This window comes from Aythya marila (genome assembly GCF_965140915.1).
Source record: "Aythya marila genome assembly, chromosome: 14".
Lineage (NCBI taxonomy): Eukaryota > Metazoa > Chordata > Aves > Anseriformes > Anatidae > Aythya > Aythya marila.
The window spans coordinates 15,014,407-15,039,030 of record NC_139055.1 but is presented as its reverse complement, the minus strand read 5'-3'; the positions used below and the strand labels follow the sequence as shown (position 1 = coordinate 15,039,030).

The window sequence follows — 24,624 nt, the reverse complement described above, 5'->3', positions numbered from 1 at the left end:
CTCACAGCATCGACAACCATTTCACAGATGTGGCACTGAACTTAATCTGTAGTCAGGAATACAACTAATATGTATAAAGTCTGCATGCAGTGCGTTTATAGTCTGTATGCTCACACTGAAACAGCATGGGAGCTTTAGCATGCATCTATCCTGCATGCGTTTTGCTGAATATAATCTGTTTATCTGCCTTCTCTAAGAACTGGACATTTATTCAGGTTATTAGCAGTTTGCTTTTAAGTTATGCGGGAATCAAAATCCACAATATTCACACTTCTCATTTCATGCATGTTTTGAAGGCAGTAACATTTTGGTAAAATTTAGAAGCTTCAAAGTATGGCATAGCAAGAAGCCATTAAAAACATACAGTATGAAATGGCTTTTCCTACAAACAATAAGATTTACAAGGAAGCTCAATCTCAGGGCTTATTTTGTTCAAAGATTACATATTTGATATAACAGTATATACTAGAAGGTCAGATACCAGTTCAAATCCTGGGGATAGGGCAGTTCTGTGTTAAAAAAAAAAAACAAACACACACACAACATTAAAAGACGATTTGAATCACAGAGTAATTTGGGTTGGGAGAGACCTGGAGGCCATCTGGTCCAACCAGCCCAGCGCTGAGCAGCCCAAGTCCAATATGAAAAACTCAACTTTGAGCACATCCAAAAGACATGAAGAGTATTTGTTGCATTAAATCTTCTGAAATGTTAAAATGATGAATGTAAAGTACAGTGCAACTTCACTTGAAAAAGCTAAAAATAAATCTTGAAAAATGAAATCCAGTAGATGACTTCCATAGTGAATAAAGAATATAAAAATATTCTTATATGGAAGGAAGGGGGGGAGGATTACAAGTAATCCAAAATCACTAATGTTACTTCTGAAAAGGTGTCTTTAATAATTTTAACTGGCACAAATAACAAGGATTAAAAAGAAAGAAAAAAAAAAGAATAGCAACCTGTACTGTATTGCTATCTGGTAAAAGGTATTTTAGATTTATTTTTTTCCAGTAACAAAAACAATAAAAATGTACCATCAGTATCCAAAGAAACTAAGGTATCCATAGGTTTAAAACAAAACAACAACAACAAAAAGCCCTCAGTATCCTACAATTCAATAAAACTGATTTATTTGTTTTTTTAAATAAAAAGTTCATAATTCCAGACGAAAATTCTGAAGTTAACATCTTAAGTACTTCATTGAATTTTCCTTTTCTGGGACAGTGAAGTTTTTGCTACACCAAATTAAGCTATTTAAAAACACATGGATACAATTTAACAAAAGCAATTTTGGCATAAAGTTACTGCTTTTTCAAATCTTAAGGTCAGAAAGAAGGGACACTTGTCTTTTACAAGAATGTCCTAGACATGTCAGTAGCGCAGTGGCTAGCTGCACAAGTATATTTTATAAGTGCTCTTTTTAAATTCAAGTCAGCAGTATCTGAATCAACAGCTAAATACAGTGCCTTTAGGAAAGTGGTGTTTTACCTCATCTTGGACATCCATTACTATTATAGTTATATAGTTTAATCATACACACATGCACACATAAGATCCTTTAGCAAAATTTTACACACCTGTGCACTCTAAAGTGAATGTGCACAAATTCACAAGTGTGTAGCATCAGGTAATTTAAGCCCTACTCTACTGCAAACATTTTCTAAGAATTCAACGTACTGTGCAGGCAGTGTTTGTATTATACAATTCTGAAAACTGCATTGACAAGCTTCTATTGAAACAGCAAATAAGCTCCTCTCCTCTGACACTGTATTTAGAAAATATATATGTATTAAATATATTAATTTTCCCTCTCCAGTAGGAAATTGAGAGGTTTTCCTAATTTGGGAATAGAGCTAAATTCAATTAAGTAAATACTTTAACTTAATTGTCAAATGACTTAAAGCTACTACATTTGTTTCCTTAATTACTCTCTAGATAGCATGGACCCATTAAAAAATGGAAAACGTTTATGCAGCTCTTTTTCAGGCCACTTAGGCTGCAAGTCTCTCCAATTCACCTGTCCTTTTTAACAGTTTGCACTGAATGAAAAGCACAGATATAATTTCCTTTTTTGTTTGTTTTTGTTAAAGGACCACTATTGCAAGACAGAATGTACAGAACAATTTAGCACTCTCCCCTCTTTTAACAGGCAAAACTTCACAGAGAAGTCACTCATCCTTAAGATTGAACTAAGCCACTGTGTGTCTTCCATCCACTTCAGTTTAAATAACTGAAAAGAACGTCAGAGACATATTCATTGGTGAAATATGAAGGGATGGCTACATTCTTTAAACTTCACAATTTTCTCTTCTACAAGAAGATAGACAGAATTATTAGGAAGTGGATAGAAAGGGCTCAATAAAAAGTGCTATATGTAAAAATAATTGCCCTTTAAATATAGTACTGAGTGTTCAATATGTGAATTAACACTTACACACAACACTCCAGTAGTTAAATAAAGCAAACTGCCAAAGTCACATGTTCAAACAAACTTCATAGACACTATACATTCAAAAAACCTACTAATGAGCAATACTGTACTAAAATGTAAACAACCATTGATGTCACAAAAGCCTGCCAGTTGGTACTGAAGATTCATGAACCCATTTAAGAGAAGTTATTGGTTAAAAATCTATTATAACTGCTCACCTGAAATAGGCTGAAACAAAATAAAAGCCTATTATAGTGTCTAAATTTATTTTTTGTTGTTGTTCCTTAGACATTGATTTAAGTTCTACAACATTAAGCAGGCAGTTTCATAACAACTGAGTAAAAATAAAAACAGGCATTACTTTAGTAGAACATGCAGAACATGGAGTTTTTCTAGTTTTGTTCCATTAACTTACAAGCAATTCAGGCCCAATGGAAGCGAGAGTTCTTTTTCCAAAGTTAAGTCTGCAATCCTGGCTGATCATCGGCATCCTTCAAGGGGTCCTGTCAAGGCATCGAGGCTGCTGTCTGTATCTGAAGCCAATGTTTGCTCTGTTGACATGGATGAAATGTCATTGATAGATGATGACTGGGAAGGACTGGTGTTGCTATTCACTGCTGCATCTGTGCTAAGTAAACCAAACATAATAAAATCTGAGGCAAGACAATATTGCAAGTACAAATAACCCCACTTCTAGGCTCTGAGCATCATTTTGAGCATCATTTTCCCTAGCGAAATTCTTAGAAAATAACAAATCAATAAACAGTAGAAAAGCAAGTACTAAGTTTCTTAACATGCAAAACCTGGAATGAATATCAGGAGAATTGATTATTTTTCTCCTTCTCTAGGAGGAAAAAAAAAAAAAAAAAAAAAAAAAGAGGCAACATAAGATTTTGTTCCCTAGTGGCACAAATACCAAGAAATCTAGGTATAGTTAATAAGAGATAGTACAACTCCAATTACTGAACCAAGAGAACAGCAGCAAACATCAAGGCTTCAATTGCAGACAAACACTTTGTACTATTAGCTGTTTTAAAGGAGCTCTGAAGATGTTTAACCCTGCATGAAACATATGCATTCACACAGAGACAAAGAATAACCGCTCAGCATAAAAGGTATCTGCGCAACAGCTGGTGTAACATGGCATCAATTATTTCTTTTGATGCCTAAGACTTGTGTGGAGAAGGCAGTTCAGTGTGTTGAATGCCCATGACTTACACTTTCCTACAACTTATTTCATAAAAATTAAATACTACAGCACATGGGTCTCCAAAGGCCGATCAGAATCCTTGTCTTTAGGAACAGAATTTTTGCCTACCTGGAGTAAGTAGGATTTTTTCACTCCTCTAGTCCACCAGATGAGCCCTACACAGCATAGTTATAGAAGAGCTACTGAAACAATGACTAACCTGAGGGCTGATCTTTTACCACACCATTCTTGCTCCTTTCTTCCCAATCCATTACTTCTTTGTATATTAACTCTGATGAGAGGAAGGTGGGAGGAATGAGAGAAGAGAGAGAAAAAACATTGTAAGGTCAGAGGCTTTATATATAATTTATAAATGAGTAAAGGTACAATTAAATAGTTACGGGTCAGTCTGTGTACAACTGTAAGGGCTTTTTTTTTTTTTAAAGGCCTATTAACATAATTAGAGAATCCTACATGTTTTATGTATCACAGAAAGACACTAAGCATGTGCCAATATCAACATTTTACAAACAGAATAGCTAAGTCATCCCACCTCAAAATATTACATCGATACCTACAATGCACTACAATTAATTGCAAATAAATGCATAAATCAAATTTGTATTTAAAATATCATGCAGATAAACCTCCGTGGAAATTTTATTTTGACATCAACAAATGTCTGCTCTTGAAGAACATGACATGTTCTTGGTGTCCCATCAGGTACGCCAAGTTACACCTTCACTTAAGAGTGTGCATATCCATAGGCATAATGAAACCTGGAGCAACAATGTTTAAATAGATTAAGACACCTCTAATTCTGAGTAATAACCAAATGGATTCCATTTGATTTGTTTCTCTTTCAGAGCATTTTCTATCACGAAAAAAAACACATTGGGATTACGAACACCTAACAACAAAATATTCAAGGGAAAGGAAGAAGAAAATGAAAACTGACATTTTGGTGAACAGACTTCAGAATGTTACCTGTATGTGTACATACATGCATATATATTCATTCCAAGATTAGTACATTTTTCCAGTGATTTCTTTTCATACTGGCGTAAGTAGTACTGCATATTTTGAGTAGCAAGTTCCATTTACACAATCCAACACACGTGTACTGTGAGCTGTCATTTATAACCTAAGTTATTACAGTAAATTTTGTCGGTCATGCTCACTTGTTTACCTTTCCATTCTTCAATTGCATGTTCTCTTTCTTCCAATTGTGCATCATAGATTTGGGGTGGAGGCTACAAAGAAAAGAAAGTGTGTAATTTACCTATTACATATGGCCGACACAATCAATTATAGTAAGAAAAACTGAAAGTGATCTTTTTAGCCATCTCAAAATTACTTTCATTTTGTGTCTCCAGAATTTAGGTCCTACTCCCACTGAAATGCAGTTCAAAAGCATCAATTAGAAATTAAACTTTTCACAAGGCTTGATGGGGCCTCTGAGAAAGCCCACTATTCAAAATGCACTAGCTTGCCACCATATAGGCAACTCTTTCCATAAAGGGAACTATTACATCAATTCCACTCCAGGTGGTTCTTCAGGTGGTTTGTTGATCTGAATGCTTTACATGCAACTTTGACTAGTTAAAGTATGAGTTCAAAGTATGTTCTTGACTCAAACTAAAGATATTCTTTAAAATTATTAAACTGATATCTTAAAATTTATTTGCAATGCAAACTTACAGCTTCTGCTTCAGCTGGGTCATACCAGACAGTAATATAAGGATGACGTAAGGCTTCATCTACAGAAATTCTCTTGTCTGGATCTACTACAAGCATTTTTGATAATAAATCTCTAGCTTGGCTGGCTAGAAAGTAAAAAATGAAAAAACAGAGATAAAAGAGCTGTAGATTTTTAACACATGACAAAATGCGTACTGGGAACAGAAAACACAGATTTCTTAATCGTCTAAGCCTTTCAACACGTTCCATTTGTTGGCGACATGAGAATACTTAATTTTTAATCCTGTGGGGTTAAATAGGTCTCACTGAGCACTGCCCATATTTTTTTTTTTTTTTGTACTAAAGCTCCACATTTTGCTAAATACACAGAAACATTAACCTGCACTACCAGAACAGGCTCAGAGATGCAAGCTTTCCTATACTGGTACAGACTTCTTTCAAAATGAGGTCACAATCCTCTAGCATAAATGTTATTTTACTGTAATCCAAAGCATAAGCCCTGCATCTGACATCAACCAAACTCAGTTTTGAACAGTCATGTTGGTGCATGGGTCACAGTTTTTTGCCATTAACTACTGAATTTAAAATACATTTGTAAATGCACAGTAAGTTGCTATTCATTGTTGCAGAGTCACTGTATTGACTTTTTTTTATGAATGATCATTGTAATGCAATAAAATACACTACCAGATAATATTTCATATATACATATATATGTATTTATTACATACGTTGCAGACATTTTGAATTAAAATCTTGAAAAGAAGAAAAAAGTTTGCCTTACTTTTTAACTTGTCACGATCAGATTCTGATGGAAATATCCAGTCTGGGAAGAGCTCTTCAAATTTAATACCAGGATATTTGGGCCTGTTTTCTACATAATTCCTCACTGTAGGCTGTAGTTTCTTCATGAAGTCCGCTGACGGCGTTCCTAATTGTTCAATAACTTTATTCCACTGATCAATATCTGCACCATATCTTTAGGAAAATCAGCTGAAGAATTTGAAGTCTGCACTACACAGAAATATCACTTACAGAAATCTGAAAAGTTGAAAACTTGAACAAATGACAAAAAATAAGAACTTCATTCTAAGATCAATTAACATTCTGAACTGCCATGCAAAAAGCTACATTGACAAAAATGTAAAATTTAGGGCTTTGTAAGACGGACTAGAAGTGCTGCATAATGTATTATTCTTAAATATCTTTTGCTAATTAATAGCTATTGGCCAGTTTTGAAAACAGTAATGTCAAAAAGAAGCTTCGTTTGGTAATTATATCCATAACAAAACAACTACAGGGACAGAAAAGAAAAGCTGCTGTTGAATCTTCCGAAGTACACAATATTATCACATGGAAGATTTTTGAAAGTAAGGAAGTATATGTTTTTTAAAAAGCCCAAAGCACAAATACAACACATTCTTCAAAGTAAGGAATTTTGTGCCTATGTCACGAGGAAATTAGGTTTTACATTATGGGAGTTTCTATTTGTTTTCGTTCATTTGGTTGCTTTTTATTTTCAACTTTGAAAATAAAAAAGTGAATCCAGATTTCTGGATTCTAAAAAGTGAATCCAGATTTATGTATATTTTTATATAATTAAACCAAAAGAACCTCCTAATCAAAGACTACTGTTTTTAAATGCAGATTCTAAACATTTCTTAGGAATTGGATTTACATACTACCAACTGAAAATACGCCTCAAATTACTCTTGGACTGTGCCTTCTTTCATCTCAAGGTATTTTCCCTAGACTTGGTGAAACATACATATGTTACAGATACACTGGAACCTTCTCTGAGTGAGCTTAGCTAGTAAGAACAACAAAGCTCTTTCACACCGAGAAGACATACTGTGTTAATTCTGTACAAGTATGTAAAATACATAAGTATCAGCGATACTAATACAGTAAGTTTACTCAGACCTATACTTTACATTTTTCTGATCAAAAGAATGTGCAATTCCAGCAGAGTCTAACCATCAACCTTTATATATAAATTCATAACCTATCGTTTCAACCTATCCATCCTCATACATATTTTCTAACAAAATACATTTGCTGCACGTAGACTTAAAGTATTTATAAAACACTGAAGCTCTTTTCATTTCAGTTAGTGCACCAGAAATACAAATAGAAATATATGCATAGTCACTGCTTCATGCTAAAACTTTAGATGCAAAGATTGAAAATTATATTTGCTTATTGTATACATTCCAATGGAAAAACAATATAATAAAAATTCAAGTCAGTACTAACTCTCATGCTAAAACAAAGCACATACAATGCAATTTTAGACATACACCAGGAAATTTTGTTTTGAGTTGGAAAACTAATTTCTGCAAGAACTCCACCAATCCATCTTCAAGAAGCTTTTTTTCTGAGTAACAGTAGCCTGGCTAGCCAGCTACCCAAATTAAAGTCCACTCTATTGTGGTTTCAGGGTGAGGGGATGGACAATGGTGACTAAATATCCTACTTCAGTAATAAAAACCTGCAGAGAAAAAAATGTAAAAAAAATTTCCCCAACATAGAGTTGGGCATCAAATAAGCTATGCCCATTGTTAGAAACCCATCAGGGAGAAAACCTTAATTTCACTGTAAAACGTGCAGAGCATCCTATGAATAACCTTGCACTCTACAGACAGAATTCCCTTCCTGGTCAAGTAAGTGACCTCAACATCAGTAGTAAACCAGTCCATACCAAGTGTGCCTGCCTACTTTGTCTGTCTGGAAGAAGAGAAGTTGGAAACAGAGTCCTTATTACAATTATAATAAAGCACAATTTTCCCCCAATAAATCATGACTATGACCTCATGCTTTTTCCATCAGTCAGGCAGTTGCTTTCACCACCTGGGTAGCAAGAGCATTAAAAACATTCTCTGGTGCTGCTATGCTTTCCATTATTTCATCTTCAGTATCTATGTTGCATAGTTTTTCTGCATTTTTCATCTCCAACGCAATAGCAACCGCCAGCCACTCGGGCCAGTTTATGCTCTCAGCACCCGTCAGGAGCAGGCTCAGCCCATCCATCGCTCTGACAACGTGGAGCATCTCAGCTTGCCCAGGGCAATGCTGCAATTCCCTCAGAAACCCCTGTCGGGATACAAACTACTGGATCTAAGAGCAGGTTCTCCTGAATATAGTCAAGGGCACATCATTAGGGAAGGTACTGAAACTGGCCCTGCTCTAAATACCCCAATACTATGACATTTCAAAACTTAAGTCAAAAAATGTTTTGTAAAAGGGAAAATTTCATGGCCATGCACACTAGCATCCCCCATAAACCACACAGTCAAAACAGTCTTGCAGCTGCAGCTAAATGAAAATGACAATCTGAAACTTTTCCAGACTGGTAACTGCGTAAGTCAACAACATGAATAGCTGTCAGTATTTCACATTAAAGGGAACCGAAAGTCTTACCAGAAAAAAAAAAAAACACACAACTCTAAGCTCAGCTATGCATTCTGGTAAGATATAAGGGGACACTCCTTGAAATATAGACTGGTGGAGCTTCAGAGAACCACAGATGATAATTCGCATATTCAAAAATATGGACAAAATTTCCTTCATTTATCATGAATGAACCAAAATAGCCCATGCTGACATGCAGGTGAAAGACATATAACATACATGAAGAATTGTGTTAGGTTGGTCTGAAGGCTTTGAAAGGTAAAACAATAAATATAGAAAGAAAGAAAGGTGGAAAACAGACTTATTTAACAATTAATCATTTATGCTACTAAATAATGCATGATCAACTGCTGAAGATTAGTGTCATGAAAATTAGTATTCAAATTTAATCTACCCCTCTGTAAGGTACAGAGGTATCTATAAACAGATTATTTGAACATATATTTGATATTCAAAGTGGTAGACCCAACATTTACTTGCTGACAAGAAAAAAATAGACCTTCTTCAAAATGTTGGACCTCAAGTAGCTAGGGCTTCTTAAGGCATACAGCCACACATGGCAATTGTGGTTTAATTGCACCTTCTGCTTTCTATATATTTACTGATAAACTTGGAACGTCTAGTCCTACAACACTACTACTTCACAAGATGATTCATTATAAAGGAGAAGAGAATTGGTTTCACTCCATTTTTTTTTAATTGCAACTTGATAACGAGTCAAGTGTTTTAAATTTTGTTTCTAGGGAAATACTTTGAAATGCATCAAATTCTTCAAGGAACATGCATTCAATTAAATGATTATTTTTGTTCACTTAACACAGCATAGGGGCTTGTCTCTGATCCACTGTTCTTGAGATTTCCAAACTAAGGTATATACAAAAATATATGGTTTTAATACAGAAAAATTTCCTGTAATTCCAATCATATAAGGAAGCACAATTATGTGAAGACAAATTTGCATCAAAAATACTGGAGAGGGAGATGGGGGAATCTTAAGAAAAAGTAAGCCTGAAATAAAGTTTTCATAAAATGAAAACAAAAATTCCAAAAGAAAAATAATTGTTCCTTTTGTATTAAATAATATTTTTTCTTAATATCTCATGCAGTGTGCTTGCAATTAGCACTTGCTGGACAGCAGTGTCCTAATGAGCAAGAAAAAAAAAATCTGACAAACTCAAAAACTCGTACATTAAAAAAAAAGTTCACTGTTCAACAAAATAGGAAGCAAAAATGCATGCATAGTAAGAAGTAAATTTGTAGGCTTTTGCTTATAACACTTATCTACAAAGAACAATAGTAAGAAAATATACTTACTGGTGTTTATTTTTTAATCTAACAGTATCCTTTTAAAGCTAGAAAAGCTGAAGTTCTTAATGTAAATCCTATGGATTCAATCAATACAAATTACAGTAAATAGTCTACTACAAAAATAAAATGGGAAGGCTTAACGATTTGGCCAATGACACTAATTTCATATATTACAGTAGATCTATTAAAACATTATGGAAAACACTATTTATGCTTTTATACTTATACAGGTCAAAATGTGTTTCTGTTGGAAGTGGAATGGGGTTCAAGGATGACTAGGGAAGGATACGATCAGTGCCTTGGAAAATCACACAACCTTTCACCAATTCTCCCATGATGCACCCAACTGACCAGATATCAACTGAAAGTAAAAATGAGATGATCAAATTATGAAGTCTCATGAACAAAAGTGAGGAAAAAAACAAAAACATCTAGCATCTACAATAAAACACAACAATGTGGAAAAACAAACTGTTAACATGAATTTTCAATCATTTCAACACCGACTAACTTAACTGTTGCTAAATTGTGGTTTTAGCATTTTGTAAAAATATAAATAGTGTTTACATTTCTGAAACAACCATGAAGAAGGATACAATCTCTTCCTGGGAACAGGACCTTATGGAGGACCATTTCTGCCATAATGCACCCAACAGACCAGATATCCACTATCATATGTTAGGTGCAACAAGGACAAAAGATTAAAGATTTTTTAAATACGATGATTAGTTATTTGTAACTTCACACTGCACATTTATAGTCCTGCAATTATTTTCCTGTCCTATCCAGAACTGCCTCTATTAATGTTCTCGTCCACGTGAGTATTTGCTGTAGTACAAGCTGCCACATGCATCAATGTAAACTCTTAAGTGGCTCAGCAAGGTCCTGTGAGTCCCTTGTATTAGGCAGCCAAAGTTACAGAAAGTACGATACCCCCAAGCCCCAATGACAAAGCAAAAAGATGTACTAAGATAAAAAATCAGAGGAGGCAGCATATTACTCCACAGCTAGTAAAAATCAGCACGTAAAACACTAATACACAAGTTCGTTGGCTGGATGTTCAAGGCATTAAAAATAGTTCAACTATAGCATAACACCCAGTCTTTTTAAGTGCTTTGCAGATTTAAGGGAATATAAGACATTGTTTCTCCTAGAAATCTGAAATAGATTTTAATAATCACAGACATAAAAGGGGCAGAATGTAAAAAGATGCTTCACAATAAAAATTACACTGATATAAGGGTTTATTATTTATACAATGATCATTATTTTAAAGTATCATCCAGCATAAATGTCTCACTTTTTTTTTTTAGGGTAAAGAAAATGACACCAGGACAACACATGAGAAGATAAAACAACAGCAGGGGAGCAGGAACAGTATACATTAGAGATAAGCATGCAGTAGAAAACTATTACCTTCTCCAAAATAACCAGTGTATATTTTTGTTGTTATTTCCAGTAATGTCATTAGCACACTTTGTTTAAAAACAGACATGGCAGAGGAAAACCAGCTCTGCCCTGATCTTTTAAAGCTGTTATGTTCTGAGACAGATATGATTTAGACAAAAGATTGTTAAAGAGATTTTAAAGTGTTGCTCCAGTAACTTACCATTTTCTTTATAGCCCATTCCAAGGATAACCTCTGGTGCTCTGTAATACCGTGTTACTACATATGGAGTCATCATAAAATTAGTACACGCTGTTCTCGCCAGTCCAAAATCAAGGATTTTGAGCGTACAATCTGATTTTACTACTATGTTGCTGGGTTTCAAATCCTAACAAGAAATTATTTCAGTTAAGGAAGGCTCAACATACTGGATAATACGTTACTCCCCACTCCCCAAGTCCTTATATATCCCCAGTTCACCTCACATAACAACTTTACATTCGTGTTCTGGTATTTCTGCTGGTTTATATATACACAGACCAGAGAGAAGTGAAATGCTGCACAGCTCAGTGCTCAAAAGTCAGGGAAATACCGAATCAACATCATCTGCAGACTTTTAATCTACACAGTTGTGCAGTGACAGCATAGTCAGTTACCTTACATTCTGTAATGCACAATGTGTACATTTATCTACTTCCTTTAACACATTGAGTGGACCTATTTTGGGTATGAATAATAGTTGCATAGAAAAGGAGATTGTATGAATCTATCAGGTGTCTGTAGTAGAAAGTGGCACAACACAATACATTAATAACTGCATTTGTTAATGACAGATAAGCCACCTGCATTATTTTGATTAGCAAATTTCACTGTTAAAATTATGATGTAGAGAAAATACAAAGCCATCTGGTGGGCAGAGAGAAAAATAACATATTTAAAGATATCTGCCTCATGGGAAAAAGCATTATTGCACCCAAAGGAATATACAGCACAGGAAAAACTAAAGCACTTTTTTATTCACAGATTATCACAAGTCACTGAATTACAGATGCACATTTAATTCTGCTCAAATGTTTGACTTGGTTTCAGTCACATGAACTATGCTTTCAGGTACAAAATATTATTTTCTCAAGGGAGACGATGGGGACATGCAAATAGATCAAGTGTGAACATTTTAGGAAGGCAACAAGTTTCTGCAGAACAGTATTGAACCAGCTGGCTTGGAGTTTCTAATCTTCTACTCAGACTTTTCTCTTGAAATAACAGAATAATTATTTACAGTTGTTGGCAATGAAATTTGTTGTCCTCTCATCTTGCTATAATGCTGGGCCATGTGAAGGATATCACATTTCAATATTCATCTATTAATAACAGAGGTGGGAGTCACACAGATTATTTCAAAGTTCTATTTGGTCACAGACTCTTAAGTCCTCTCTAGGTATATTCCTTTGAGCTATCCCTGTTCTGTTCCTCTCCTAGACTGGATTCTCTTCCAAATCAGATCTCCAGTTCTTAAGAATATGTGTTCATAGAGTATCGTTAACGATCTAATACTACCTACTCTGTGGATGATACCAGCTGAGTGAAGATGTTTGATACCACACAGCATCTGGTAAAGAAGATAGGACATTCTTTCATGATCCAATTCCATATGAATAACTTGGCACAAATTGGCATCCATCAGCTCCATAACCAAGTATCTAAAGCATAAGAAAGAAAACATTGAGAAACCCTGAGTCAAAAAGTTAACAAATTTAAAATGCATTTCTTATGCATTACCATAATTTCAAAATTATATTGTTATCTACTCAAATAGTCTAACTATTAAAAGTGAAAATAATATGCAGTAGTCCATCACAAGAAATTAGAATTTAGCTAGTTTTAGAAATGGCAGTCAGAATAATTCTGAGTTTTCTAAATTGATACAGCATGAAAAACTCAGACTGACTGAAATTGATGAAGAAATTGCAGATGCTGCAATGCATCAGGACTTGATGTTTCCTTTCACTGTAATTACACCCCACACACCCCAAAAAAAATATTGTAAGGACTAATAAGGAACGATTAATTTTCAAGTTAAAATACCATCTGCTTACCCACTCAAAGACACACATACCCTTTTACTCAAGCCCATTCACTAACCACAACAGCATATGCACTGAAATGACCTACACTTCCATCTTATGTGTGTAGTAAAACATCTTATTTTTTTCTTTCTTTCAGAAACATTCAGAAAGACTAACCAAAGCCTGGATTTAGTCTTTTAGCTACCCTCTGTATTCAAAGTATAAAGTCTGTAAGATAGTAGAAATATAGCTCTATGGCTTATGCTACTATTTGTCAGGAAAATTAAAACAAAAAAATCTAGTACTTACACATCCTGAAATTCTTCTAGTGATTTCTGTGGTGTAAATACATTTAATAAACTAATTATCTATAAAGGAAAAACATTAGAAGAAGTTTCAGCTTTAATTCAAGTAAAAAGTCATTTATTGCAGAAATTATTCAAAATCAAAGGCACACTGGTAATATACACAATTTAAACATTACTTGGTTTCACTTAATTCTCTTACACTGAAAAACTGCTGTTTCAAAAACAGTTCAGAACTACAGCACATATGCTGAAGGAACTGAGACAGCAGAAACGTTTTTCTTTTTGAAGTTACATGACACCTATCTCCCTCTCAAGTGCCTAGACGGCACCCTTTTTTTAAGCTACATCACTGCACACTCCAAACCTACCAGTTAAATACTGTATTTAATACAAATCTTGCCTAAGCTCAGAAAATATAACTACAGTGCAGTTACAAGAGCCAAACCATCTGCCAGACAGGCTTCGTTCGCTTAACAGGACTAAAAGAGCAAACACACTACAGCAATGTCATCTTTACAAAGTCTACACTGAAGGTAAATCCACAACAGCACTGCAACAAGAACCTCCTGCTCTTGGCACTTCATCCTCTTAACAACCAAACAGCTCGCCCAAGAGCTCAACCACACATCGTGTAAATTCTATTACCCACACCAAAGCCTTCCAATTTCACCATTTTTATGGTATTTTGGTTATCGATAACAAGAGAGCTTTTAAGACAAATTACTCTAAGATGAAAGAGGGAAATATAAAGCCAAACTTACATTTTTGTGGTTGACACATTTTAAAAGAACAAGCTCTCTGTAAGCTCTTTTTGCATGGGTTTGATTCTGAAAAGGACGACTCAACTTCTTTACAGCAACATTTATTCCAAGGACTGTATCAAACGCAGCACTAGAAGTTTTCAAAAAGACAAACAACTTAAGCTGAAGTCTGTTTTGGGGAGAGGTGGGGGGAAAAGGGCAGATAGGAACAAGGAAATAAATCGAGATTTGCAAAAATTAGTATCAACTAAGCAGCTTCATCTAATTTACATTTACAAAATGTACATTCCTTAAAAACAGAATTAGGTTAAATAAAGGCACTAACAATCTTACAAGAAGTCTTCTGTGCCCCCCCCCCCCCCCCAATAAGACAGTATATGCTGACTCAATAGATGGAAAAATATGTTAAGCTTATTTTAAATTAATAAGTATTTCAGTTGCCTAATCTGTATACTTAGGCCTTTTTTTGGGACAGCACTGCTGACAGTCATTTAACATCTGCAAGAGGAATTTTCCTAAAGGATAGTCACAGCACCTGATCTGTTCCACAGGTGTCAATGCACTCCTCCTGCATGTGAATAACTTACAATTCATAGCAATTTTAATGCTTAGCAGAAAATTACACTCATCATCTGGTTTCGCACAAAATAAAAATCCATAGAATGGTGAAATATGGAAAGCTCCCAGATCCCAGGGAGCAATACAACGGTTTAAAAATGAAAATGGCCATTCATCTGGCATTTTTCAGTTGTCCTTGTTCGTTCCCTCTGCAATTTGAGATACAGATGCAAACTTGCTTTAACAGCTCTGAGAATCTAAGGCTAAATTATCTGAAGTCTGAATATCCTCATTATTAACACAGAGACTATTTAGCAAATTATCTCCAAATGCATACCATAAAAAACACAGATGTTCCAGTCTCCTACCTCTGTAGCTTTAAATAAAGATTCCCATATTACTTCCATTTAATATTACTTTGACAGGGTAGGAAAGAAACATACATTTTCCCAGAACATTTCTTTGCAAATTCCTTCCCTGTCTCATCAAGGCATGTACAACACCAGGCTTTAAAAGGACCACCAGATTATAGTACTCTTACAAAAGAACAGCTCATCTGTGATAGAAATACTCAAATCATACAAAGTTTACCAGCATCAAGCCACTACTTTCCCTAATGGAAAAAGCAATACACCACTAAGCAGGGTTTGCTTGCAAAACGATGTTTTCTTGTCCCAGATTTGAATCAATGCACCACTTTCATTAAAGGCTTGCTAGCATTTATTTCAACATAGTTCTGCAAAATACACAGGTCATTATTCAGTGACGTATGATCACTCTCAAATTTAAAGCCTTTATGTCTATGTGAAACAAAACACAAAATGGGAGGGCAGGCAATTGCACAAACTATTTTCCTCCCAAATATGAAGCACTGATGCTTCAATATTATTCACTTCACCTAGAAGGCATAATACGTAAAAAGTTTCACATACATTAATGACTAACAGTGCCTGGGAATTACTACAAAGCTAATAATCAACAGGATCTATATGAAAAAAAGCTGTCCAAGCCAATCACAGCTAGCTAGGTGACTGCAGCAGAGGGGCATACGAGCAATTTTAGGCAAAGTATCCCTCTGCCACCTGACAAATCTGGTATGTGTCGTGACTCATCCTCAGCACATATAAAAAAAAGTCACCTGTACCTTTCATTTTGCTTATTTATCTACATGAAAGTGACTGACACTGCATCTCAAAAAAGAATCTGCAGCTGCATCTGCTACCTTCATATCCAAAATTAAAAACAGACTGGTAGGGAAAAGAAAAAAAACAGTAAAAAATGTATGAGCATGAAGTAATTACCAAGAAAAATATAACATCTTTTACCATGAAAAGCATACTTCTAAATATCACAATTCTATGTAGGCATAAAAATCATGGTGAACTGTAGTAAGGTCTTCCCTGCACTTGTAATAGATTTGCATCTTGAGCAAACATTTAATATTAGGAGTAACAATGTCACATACGTGATGAAATTATAAACAAAACATTACGACCTAAACTACAGCAAGAAATTACCCTTCAGATCTGTAGGCAAAGGACTTTCTCTTTGAACTGCAATATGCTACTACCATGGATTCCTGCTCTGCCAGTTCCACTTCACTAACTTCCCTACTGCCTAAATACAAGTTTGCATGCAGCAACAAACTTCTCCCCACAATTTCTTAAAGTGCAACTGTAAATAAAGTTATCAACAGTCCAAGCTCAAATGAGTCTACGAATATGATTGTGGTTTTGCTGCACTGAAGGACAAAAGAAATTTATTGGGACAGAAAAATCAGATTTACTAGAAAAATGTAGGAGATCAAGGGCAAGACAGGAAAAAAATGATGACAGGAAGTCAAAGAAAAATTTCAAGCAATTTTGTGCAAGCGGTTACTCAGTGGCAAATAGATTGTAAGGTTTCAAATATGTAAATTGTCCAGGAGAAAAGTGTGAAAAGTCACATACAGAAGTGAACTTCGTACAGAAACACCCTCTAGATAGCAATCAAGTTCCCTTTTCATGTATATCGAGCTCTCATTTCGTATTTCCTTTATCACTGTTCTTCGTATTTTTAACTAGTTAGTTTTTTCTTAATATAAGATGTAGAAAAATAAGCAGCAACAATACCAATGAAGTTTCCCATTAATATTTGGAAGAAAAACAACAGCAGAATTCAGACCTCTCACTACTGAAGTAATATATCTGGTTTTAAGAACTCCTCACCAAAAAAATACTACACACAAAACCCCAGAAATATTTTTCGTAATGTTTGTATTAAGCACAGGATGATTTAAAAAAAAACAAAAAACTATCATACATGTGTATCACACGAATGCCACTGACATTTTCCCAGCCAAAAATGACAGCACAGAAGTCATCTTATGGTGACATTTCTACATTATATATCCGTGTATTTTGCATATCTCCTTTGTGCATTTTAAGGACTTTTATGGAGAAATTAGGATTTTGCACCTTCTTCAACTTGGACCCAGTTTTGAGATGTTTCACATGAAGATGAGCATTTATGCAATGTTTTAGCCTGTTGTTCCAAAATATCAAGTATTCTCAAAACAAGTCAATAAATCAGATCATCCCTTTCTCCACCCAAGATGTTGACCTTAACACAACCCCAACTTTGCTTTGCAGCAGACGCCTAGCTTAAGTCATATAGTTTATGCACTGCTTCCAATGAAAGAAGCAGCAATTACCACCACCCTGAATTCTTTTATGCCATCTAGAATACATAAATACACTTAATTTTATGCTGGTTCTGTATGTGTATTCTTTATATCCTATACTAACTCTTACCAAACACTAACATGAAGATCTAGCATGCCTACCCATTCATCACTCAGCCCACTAAAGAAGAATGAAACAAGGTGGTCTCATCTTGCTTATTTTTCATCTATTTAAGCAGGGCAATAAGAACAGCAAAGTCATTTTATTTTTAAATAAAGCTATGTTTACACAAAAACTAAAAGGCTAAGAAGACACGGGCAGGTGCAGTATAAGGAGTTGCTGACAATATGAGTCATCACACTTATTCTGCAGAATTTGTAGACAAACAAAAACCACAGGCTGGATTTAAAGCACGAACAACCCACCACGCTGTTCTGATCAAGTCTAATATTAGAGTTCCTAAGCCTATCTGCTTACTCCCGTGTGTAAAGAATTGTAAAACCGCATCGATAAACATTTCCTTGTTACCAAGTAAGTTTTGCCCAACAAAATAAGGGCTTGCAGTGAGCAGTGCAGAATGGATTGCTGCAGTCTAAAAAACATTTGAAAGTGTTTACCTTTAGCTGGCCCAGAGGTGTGGTGCCATACAAGAGACTAAGGTTCAGGATCAGACTAACGACTCTCTCGTCCTGGGCCAGTGGAGGCTGGACACAGAGCTGAGGTGACACACCAAGGAAGTGACGGCCAGCCCAACCCCTCACACAGCATCCCTTCCTGGTTAATCCATGGAGTGACAATGACACTGACTTGCCTCGTCCTGCCAGTTAATGGCAAGGCACTGCATGGATGGCTCCTAGAAATGGACAGGAGTGATCGGGAATAAAAGGGGGAGAAGAAAGGGGGCCATGATGAAGAAACGAGTAAAACCCAGAATCTCTCACCATCTCATTGTCATTCCTTACACTGTAATATCATGACTACATGGGGAATGTGAGAAGTAGAAACAAAAATAAAGTGGTTAATGAGAAGGAAGTTTGTTGACCCTCTTAATTTATGCAGTTACATAAATATTACTTTTCCACTAAAGCCAAAATAAAAAAGCTAGTTTTGCACATGAACTACTGCGGGCAGGTATTTTAGTATCTATTTAGTCCATCATAACCCTGTAGCAAGAGACAGAAATTAGCATCAACATTTGACATCCTGGCACCTCTATCACTAATACAATCACATTTTGTTATGTATTTAGAGCTTTTTATGTTTTAATAAATTATTTTTACTCACCAAACAATGCCCTGTGCACCTGATCCTATGGGCTTCAATTGCTGATAACGTTTTAGTACAGTGAACGTTGAATCTGCAACTTGAACACTGTAAAACTGACTATCACATTTACTGTCACTCATGGTGTAGTGTCATGTAGTTTTCTCTCTCAAGCACCTGGTACAGGTTTCAAGATCTTGAAGAAAAAAAAAAGAAAACAGATGTTCAATCTGTGACTAATTCAAGGCAAACAAGTTGGAAAATATATTTTAATACAATTAAATTTTTCAGTAGCATACTCTTTAATAAGCATTCTTTCAACCTCGCTTATTACTACTGCTAATGAAAAATTCCTGCAGACAAGACAATAAATAATTATAACCTTCACAGCTGTAAGCAAACACATGTTTCTATTCCAATCCCCAACACAAAAGGCATCCAAGTAAACAACTGCAAAAACAAACAGTAATGCCCTAATCCAACACCTTTTTCTCTACAACGTGAAGGAAACTCCGTAGCTCAGAGCTACGGCTATCTCAACCCACTCTCCTCCTCCTTTTATCTTAAATGCACACCGACATCCCATGCTATTTGTTAGTGTGCTTAAAGCCCTACAAGGATCAAAGAGTTCCCTTTAAAGAAGGGAAAAGCAAACTGTATGAAAAAGAAATACCATCCAGGCAGTGACACTCTGCAGCTGGCCTCTCCCAAGCAGTTCTAAACGGCCTCCTGCTCAAAGTTGCAACTGGATTTTTACAAAGACACAGACTGAAGTGCAGAGGGCAGTACGGAGCAAGATCTGAGAGGAAAAAATATCACATTAACTGGGTTGGTTACCCAGAAAAAGAGGAGAGGAGGAAAGGCATGAGAGACTGAAGAAAGGAAGAATGAAATAATGTATTCTCCACGGACAGAGTGGATGTGATGATTAGCAATGAGCTATAAAGATGTTGATTAGACAGTTTAAAAGAGGGGAGAGGAAGAGAAGACGACAAAACAAAAGCCAGTTTGTAAAAATAGGAGCAGCAAAGCACTCTAGAAGATTCCCTAAGGAAGTGATGGACTCTCCTTCACTGGAGGTTTCTGTGCCACACTAACAGCTGTCAGGAACAAATTAGATGTGCGTAATTACACATCCAAGAGCAAGGTTAGGCACTAAACCTCTTTAGCTCTAAAGCACTGCAGTAATGAGTGTAGACCTCCCATTTTCCCGGGCATCCATCCCTCCTCCAAACCTTACAAGCCCTCAATTACCTCAGTGATTACTGTAGAGGTCCCTAAGAAATTCCCCCATTTTTAATTTCACATTCAACGTGATAGATCGTGTCATTACAGCCCAGACTAAATCGCAGTCAAGTGTTCCTTGAAACAGGAAATGAAAGCCGATCACCTTCCCTCTCAGCAGCTGCCCTCACCGCCAGGCCGTACAACGTCCTTGTTAGCTACAGAACAAGCAGTTGTTCTCTCTCTCTTCGCTGGCCTACAGAATATTTGTGAGCCAATGCAAAACAGAAAAGCCTCAAGAGCAACCCAGAACCCCCCCCCAAAAAGGTCACACAGCCACACAAAAGGCTTTCAGTCCTTCAAGAATTAGCATTTGGATGTCTCCCTTCCTTGGCACAAACAGGAAGGAGCAGCATCTTCTCCATGGCTGGGATCAGCAGACGAACACCAGGAAACGTGCAAGGAAAACAGGCAGAAGAGCAGCAAAACCTACCAGAGACTGGGGTTAATCTGGTAATGGCTAGTCTTAAGGCATTCTCAAGAAATATCTAGAGTCCCATTTAGCTTCTAGCATCCTGGAATCTAAGTAGCATTTTAAAAGGCAGGTACTCAATTTGGTCATCGCTGGCAGCAATTTAGGCAGTAAATTTACCTGAGACATCCTCTTAGAAGTTTAAGGAAAAAAAAAAAGCAAGGGAGAAAGGATCAGCAAAAGGAAAACGGAAGCAACCAGTTTTCTGCCTCTGCCACAGCAGCAGTAGGGAACAGTAATACATCTCCTACACAGGGCCAGTCATGTTCCACCATGAGCTCACACTTAGATAAGACCAAAACCCTGCCTTACGCAGTGCTCTCAACCTTTCCTGCTACACCCTAGGAACAAACCCACTCTTCCTTCCAGCCTTTTTTATTACTCCAAAGCTCTACACTCTGCAGCACTCAATTTTTTGATTAATGGCCCCTGAGCAGTCCTGATATTTTCAGTAAATCTCCAACACTGCAAGAAAGACACAGCTGGAAAGTGAAAACCCAGCTCTGCAAAAGACTTATAGAAGAGGGGGAAAAAAAAGTAAAAAAAACTGATTAAGCTGTAATCAAGTTAAAGACTTGTTAGTTATGTGAGAATCATGCTGTGCCTCTTCAAAGGATAATGAAGATCATTGCTTCTCTGTAGCAGTGACAACGAAGAAGTGGGAAAAGGAAGTTATCCCAAACCGGAGAACCCAAACTTTAGGAAATCTTGTCTGTCCAAAGCCATCTTTTGGAAACTATCTAAAGACCAGGATGAGCTCTTTAGACAAGACCGAGAGCAGGTCTCATGCACTGCAACGAACAAGCATCATAGATTCTGACATCCTTTGGAATTCAGTGTGCAGAGAGCCCAGCCTCTCCATAATACCTGGAGAAAAGCAGCAGGCAGCGCCCTAGTTTGCACCTGAGCTGCAAGCTGCTTGGAAGCATCAGCACATATGTTATTTCAGACACACATGAACATAAAACTAGGTGGCGCAGGACTGGAGGTGTTCACAGGACTTATGGCTTAGAGTTTATTCTGAGGGGGGTCAGGCCCCTTGAATAAGAACAGATTTCCCACTGCTCAAAGGAAAAGTGTATCTGACAAGTGAGTTTCATAATCCTGCGCTGTTACTCTCCAGCCTGAAATAATTCGATGCACCACTCCACCTAGCAGTGTATGCAACATATTCCATGCTTCTGATATACAAGAATCTCATTTCCATTTTGGAAATGTATGTTTTCATTTATGGTTCCCTAGCTACAAGCTGCACCAAACAGGACCAGTGCCAAATGTGAAAGTCGTTCATTCACAGGATGGTCAGCAAACGTACTTCTACGTATTGACAATGGCGTGTCACCGAATCACAAAGTTTCTGGATATCTTTTTATTTTAGACCGTGCATGAGATGCATAAATTGGGTGTGGATTTTTGTGCTTGTCTTAGTAGCTTGCTTGTACGGTTAGAGAAACTTAAGAAGCACGAAGTTGATTTTACTGCGTGTGGTGAGTTCACAGTGCTCACAGAAGTGGTTTTCAACCTGAGCTCATGGAAGATAAAACAACCAAAAATAGGGAAACAAAAAAAAACACCCAACCTACCTCCAATAGGTTTATGAATTGTACGAAATATTCAGGGGTTGAAAGCAACTGCACTATGGTGCATATGTATATACACGGCCTGTATTAAAGTCACCTCTCTACAAGTCATTTATTAAAATGGCAACTTATTATTAACCAGATCCATCCTCTGGACATTTTCCAAGCCAAAAGCTTCTGAAACAAACAGGTTCTAAGAGCGGGGCACACATTCCCCATGTTATTTTGGATACAGAGATGTTATTACAATGAAGCATACGAACGTCAAGAAACTGAACTTGGGTTTTTAAACTTCAAGCCGAATCGTGCTGCAGACAGGAAGAATATACAGCGAACGCGCTACCTATACATGAAAAGAGAAGATATTCTGTGCTGTTTCCGTATCTCCCCCATTCCCTCGTTACCTTTGCCAATTAACCAGTAGCGCTGGGTCCCCAGTCCTTACAGCAGGATACCAACAGGTGCACGTCCCAGACACAGCCCCCACCGCGGTACCTCCCGTGCGGCTTCTGGCAGCCCTGTGGCAGCCCAGCACCGCCGGTGAGCGCAGCCCAGCGGCACCGGGGTCGGTCACTGCGGGTTTGGGGGCACCCCCGGGCCCTGCCCGCACCCCAACCCACCCGCCCTGAGGAGGCTGAGCCGGGGGCAGCTCCTCGCCTCCTCCCCTCCCCCCCCCTCCCCAGGGCCCTGCCCGGGCCGGGGCCCGCGCCCTCTCCCCGCTGTGGGGCCGGGGCTCCGCTCGCCTCAGGGCTGGGCTCGCTCCGACCCCGCCGCCCCCTCCTCCTCGCGGCCCTTCCCTCACCGTCTCGTCCCTCAGCGGACTCCAGCGGGCCGGGCCGGGCCGCGGCGGCAGCCCCCCCCCGCCGCCACAGCCGCCGCCTCCTCCTCCCTCTCCTCCTCCGCGGCCGCCGCCTCCTCCTCGCAGGGCCGCCCCAGCCACAATGGCCTCCCGCTGCTCCGCGCAGGCCGCGCCAGGCCTGCGCGCGCTGACGGACGCCGCCTCAAGCCAATCGCAGCCCTCCGCCGGCGGCGCTCAGCCAATCGAGTCCCGAGGGCGGGACCTCACCGCGCTCTCCCTCAGAGGGCGGGGAAGGCCCGCAGCGGGGACAGGGAGGCTGCGGCCAATCGCGACGCGGCGCCCGCCCTCCGCCGTGACGTCATCGCCGCACGTCAGGCTCTCACGCCGCTCGTGACGTCGCTGCCCCGCCGCGGGCAGCAGGGAGGGAGGGGGGCGTGTGGCGGTGACGTCACGCGCCGGCAGCACCTCACGGCCCGGCCCTGAGGGCGTCAAAATTAATTAAAATAAATACAGCCGCCCCTTACGGCAATAGATAAATAAACCCCTTATTTGTTTAATATTAAATAAGTGGAGCAAAGGCTGTTAGGAGCTAGTGTAGCACCTTCCAGCTCTGAACCTGAATATACACACGCGGAACTGGTCATGACACGTATGGGCTTGCTTCTAATGAAAAAATAAATTCACTCATCAAAGATGTAATACAGGCAGACAGGCAATATTTCAATTTCTGACTGTTCCAAATACACAAACAGGTGAAGCTCTCCCATAATTTGATACCCACCTTATTTGAGGTTTATAATGCTTCCTATTGCTAGTTAATTCACAACTAAAAATCTAGGCCATTGTGAAAAAAATAAGATCTGAAATCATTTACAAGGCCTTTCATATAAACAAGTATTTCTTTTTCTTGATTAGTCCTAGCTTGAATTTGTAAATAGTACTCTCTTATTTACCAGTATAGGGGTTTTTATTTTTTTTGTATTCCTGTGACTGTAGATTAGATACTATATTAAATACAAGTTTATGGCAAGCTTTTATTGGCCTAGGAGACAACATTATGTCCGCAAACAAAACATGTAAAAATAAAGACACAGCTTCCCTTTCCAACTACAGATATCTTCCCACGTTCATCTACCTCAAAAGAAGGTAAAATACAAAGGCTTAATCCATTCTGTTATTCTATGCTCATGTAAGGAAATGAATCCAACTCACTGTGTGCAATCAGTAGCTGGTGTGAACTCCAGTAGGAGCTACAGAGACTGTGCTGCTGTACTGCTACGGGACTCATAAAACACTGACGAGAAGTCACCAAGTGCAGTGCTCCTGTACTCATGTGCTTTGTAAAGATGGTAGAAGGGGCAAGCTACCTAAACCTGATGGAGTCTTTCGAAACACAGCTGCTGGAGAAAGAAAAGTAAGGTGTGTCCACCTTTTGTTAAC

General features: G+C 37.8%; 1 protein-coding gene across 6 annotated transcripts; it reads right to left on the bottom strand.

Annotated features, from left to right (window-relative positions):
- Positions 1-507: 507 nt before the first annotated feature.
- Positions 508-23,290, bottom strand: MAPK9 (mitogen-activated protein kinase 9). Of its 6 annotated transcripts, none has more exons than XM_082771676.1 (12): positions 23,188-23,290; positions 19,071-19,245; positions 14,566-14,695; positions 13,806-13,864; positions 12,992-13,130; positions 11,653-11,818; positions 10,333-10,404; positions 6,109-6,291; positions 5,325-5,449; positions 4,813-4,876; positions 3,844-3,915; positions 508-3,057 (listed from the first exon to the last, which is right to left on the bottom strand). In XM_082771676.1, the coding sequence occupies exons 2-12, from the start codon at positions 19,190-19,192 to the stop codon at positions 2,915-2,917; spliced, it is 1,275 nt and encodes a 424-aa protein (XP_082627802.1). In that variant the 5' UTR covers positions 19,193-19,245; positions 23,188-23,290; the 3' UTR covers positions 508-2,914. The 6 variants fall into 6 exon arrangements, 4 of the variants coding, with proteins under 4 accessions (XP_082627802.1, XP_082627804.1, XP_082627805.1 ...); XM_082771678.1 differs by lacking the exon at positions 23,188-23,290 and adding an exon at positions 18,404-18,639 and having other exon boundaries at positions 19,071-19,204; XM_082771677.1 differs by having other exon boundaries at positions 2,916-3,062.
- Between the last annotated feature and the right edge of the window lie 1,334 nt (positions 23,291-24,624).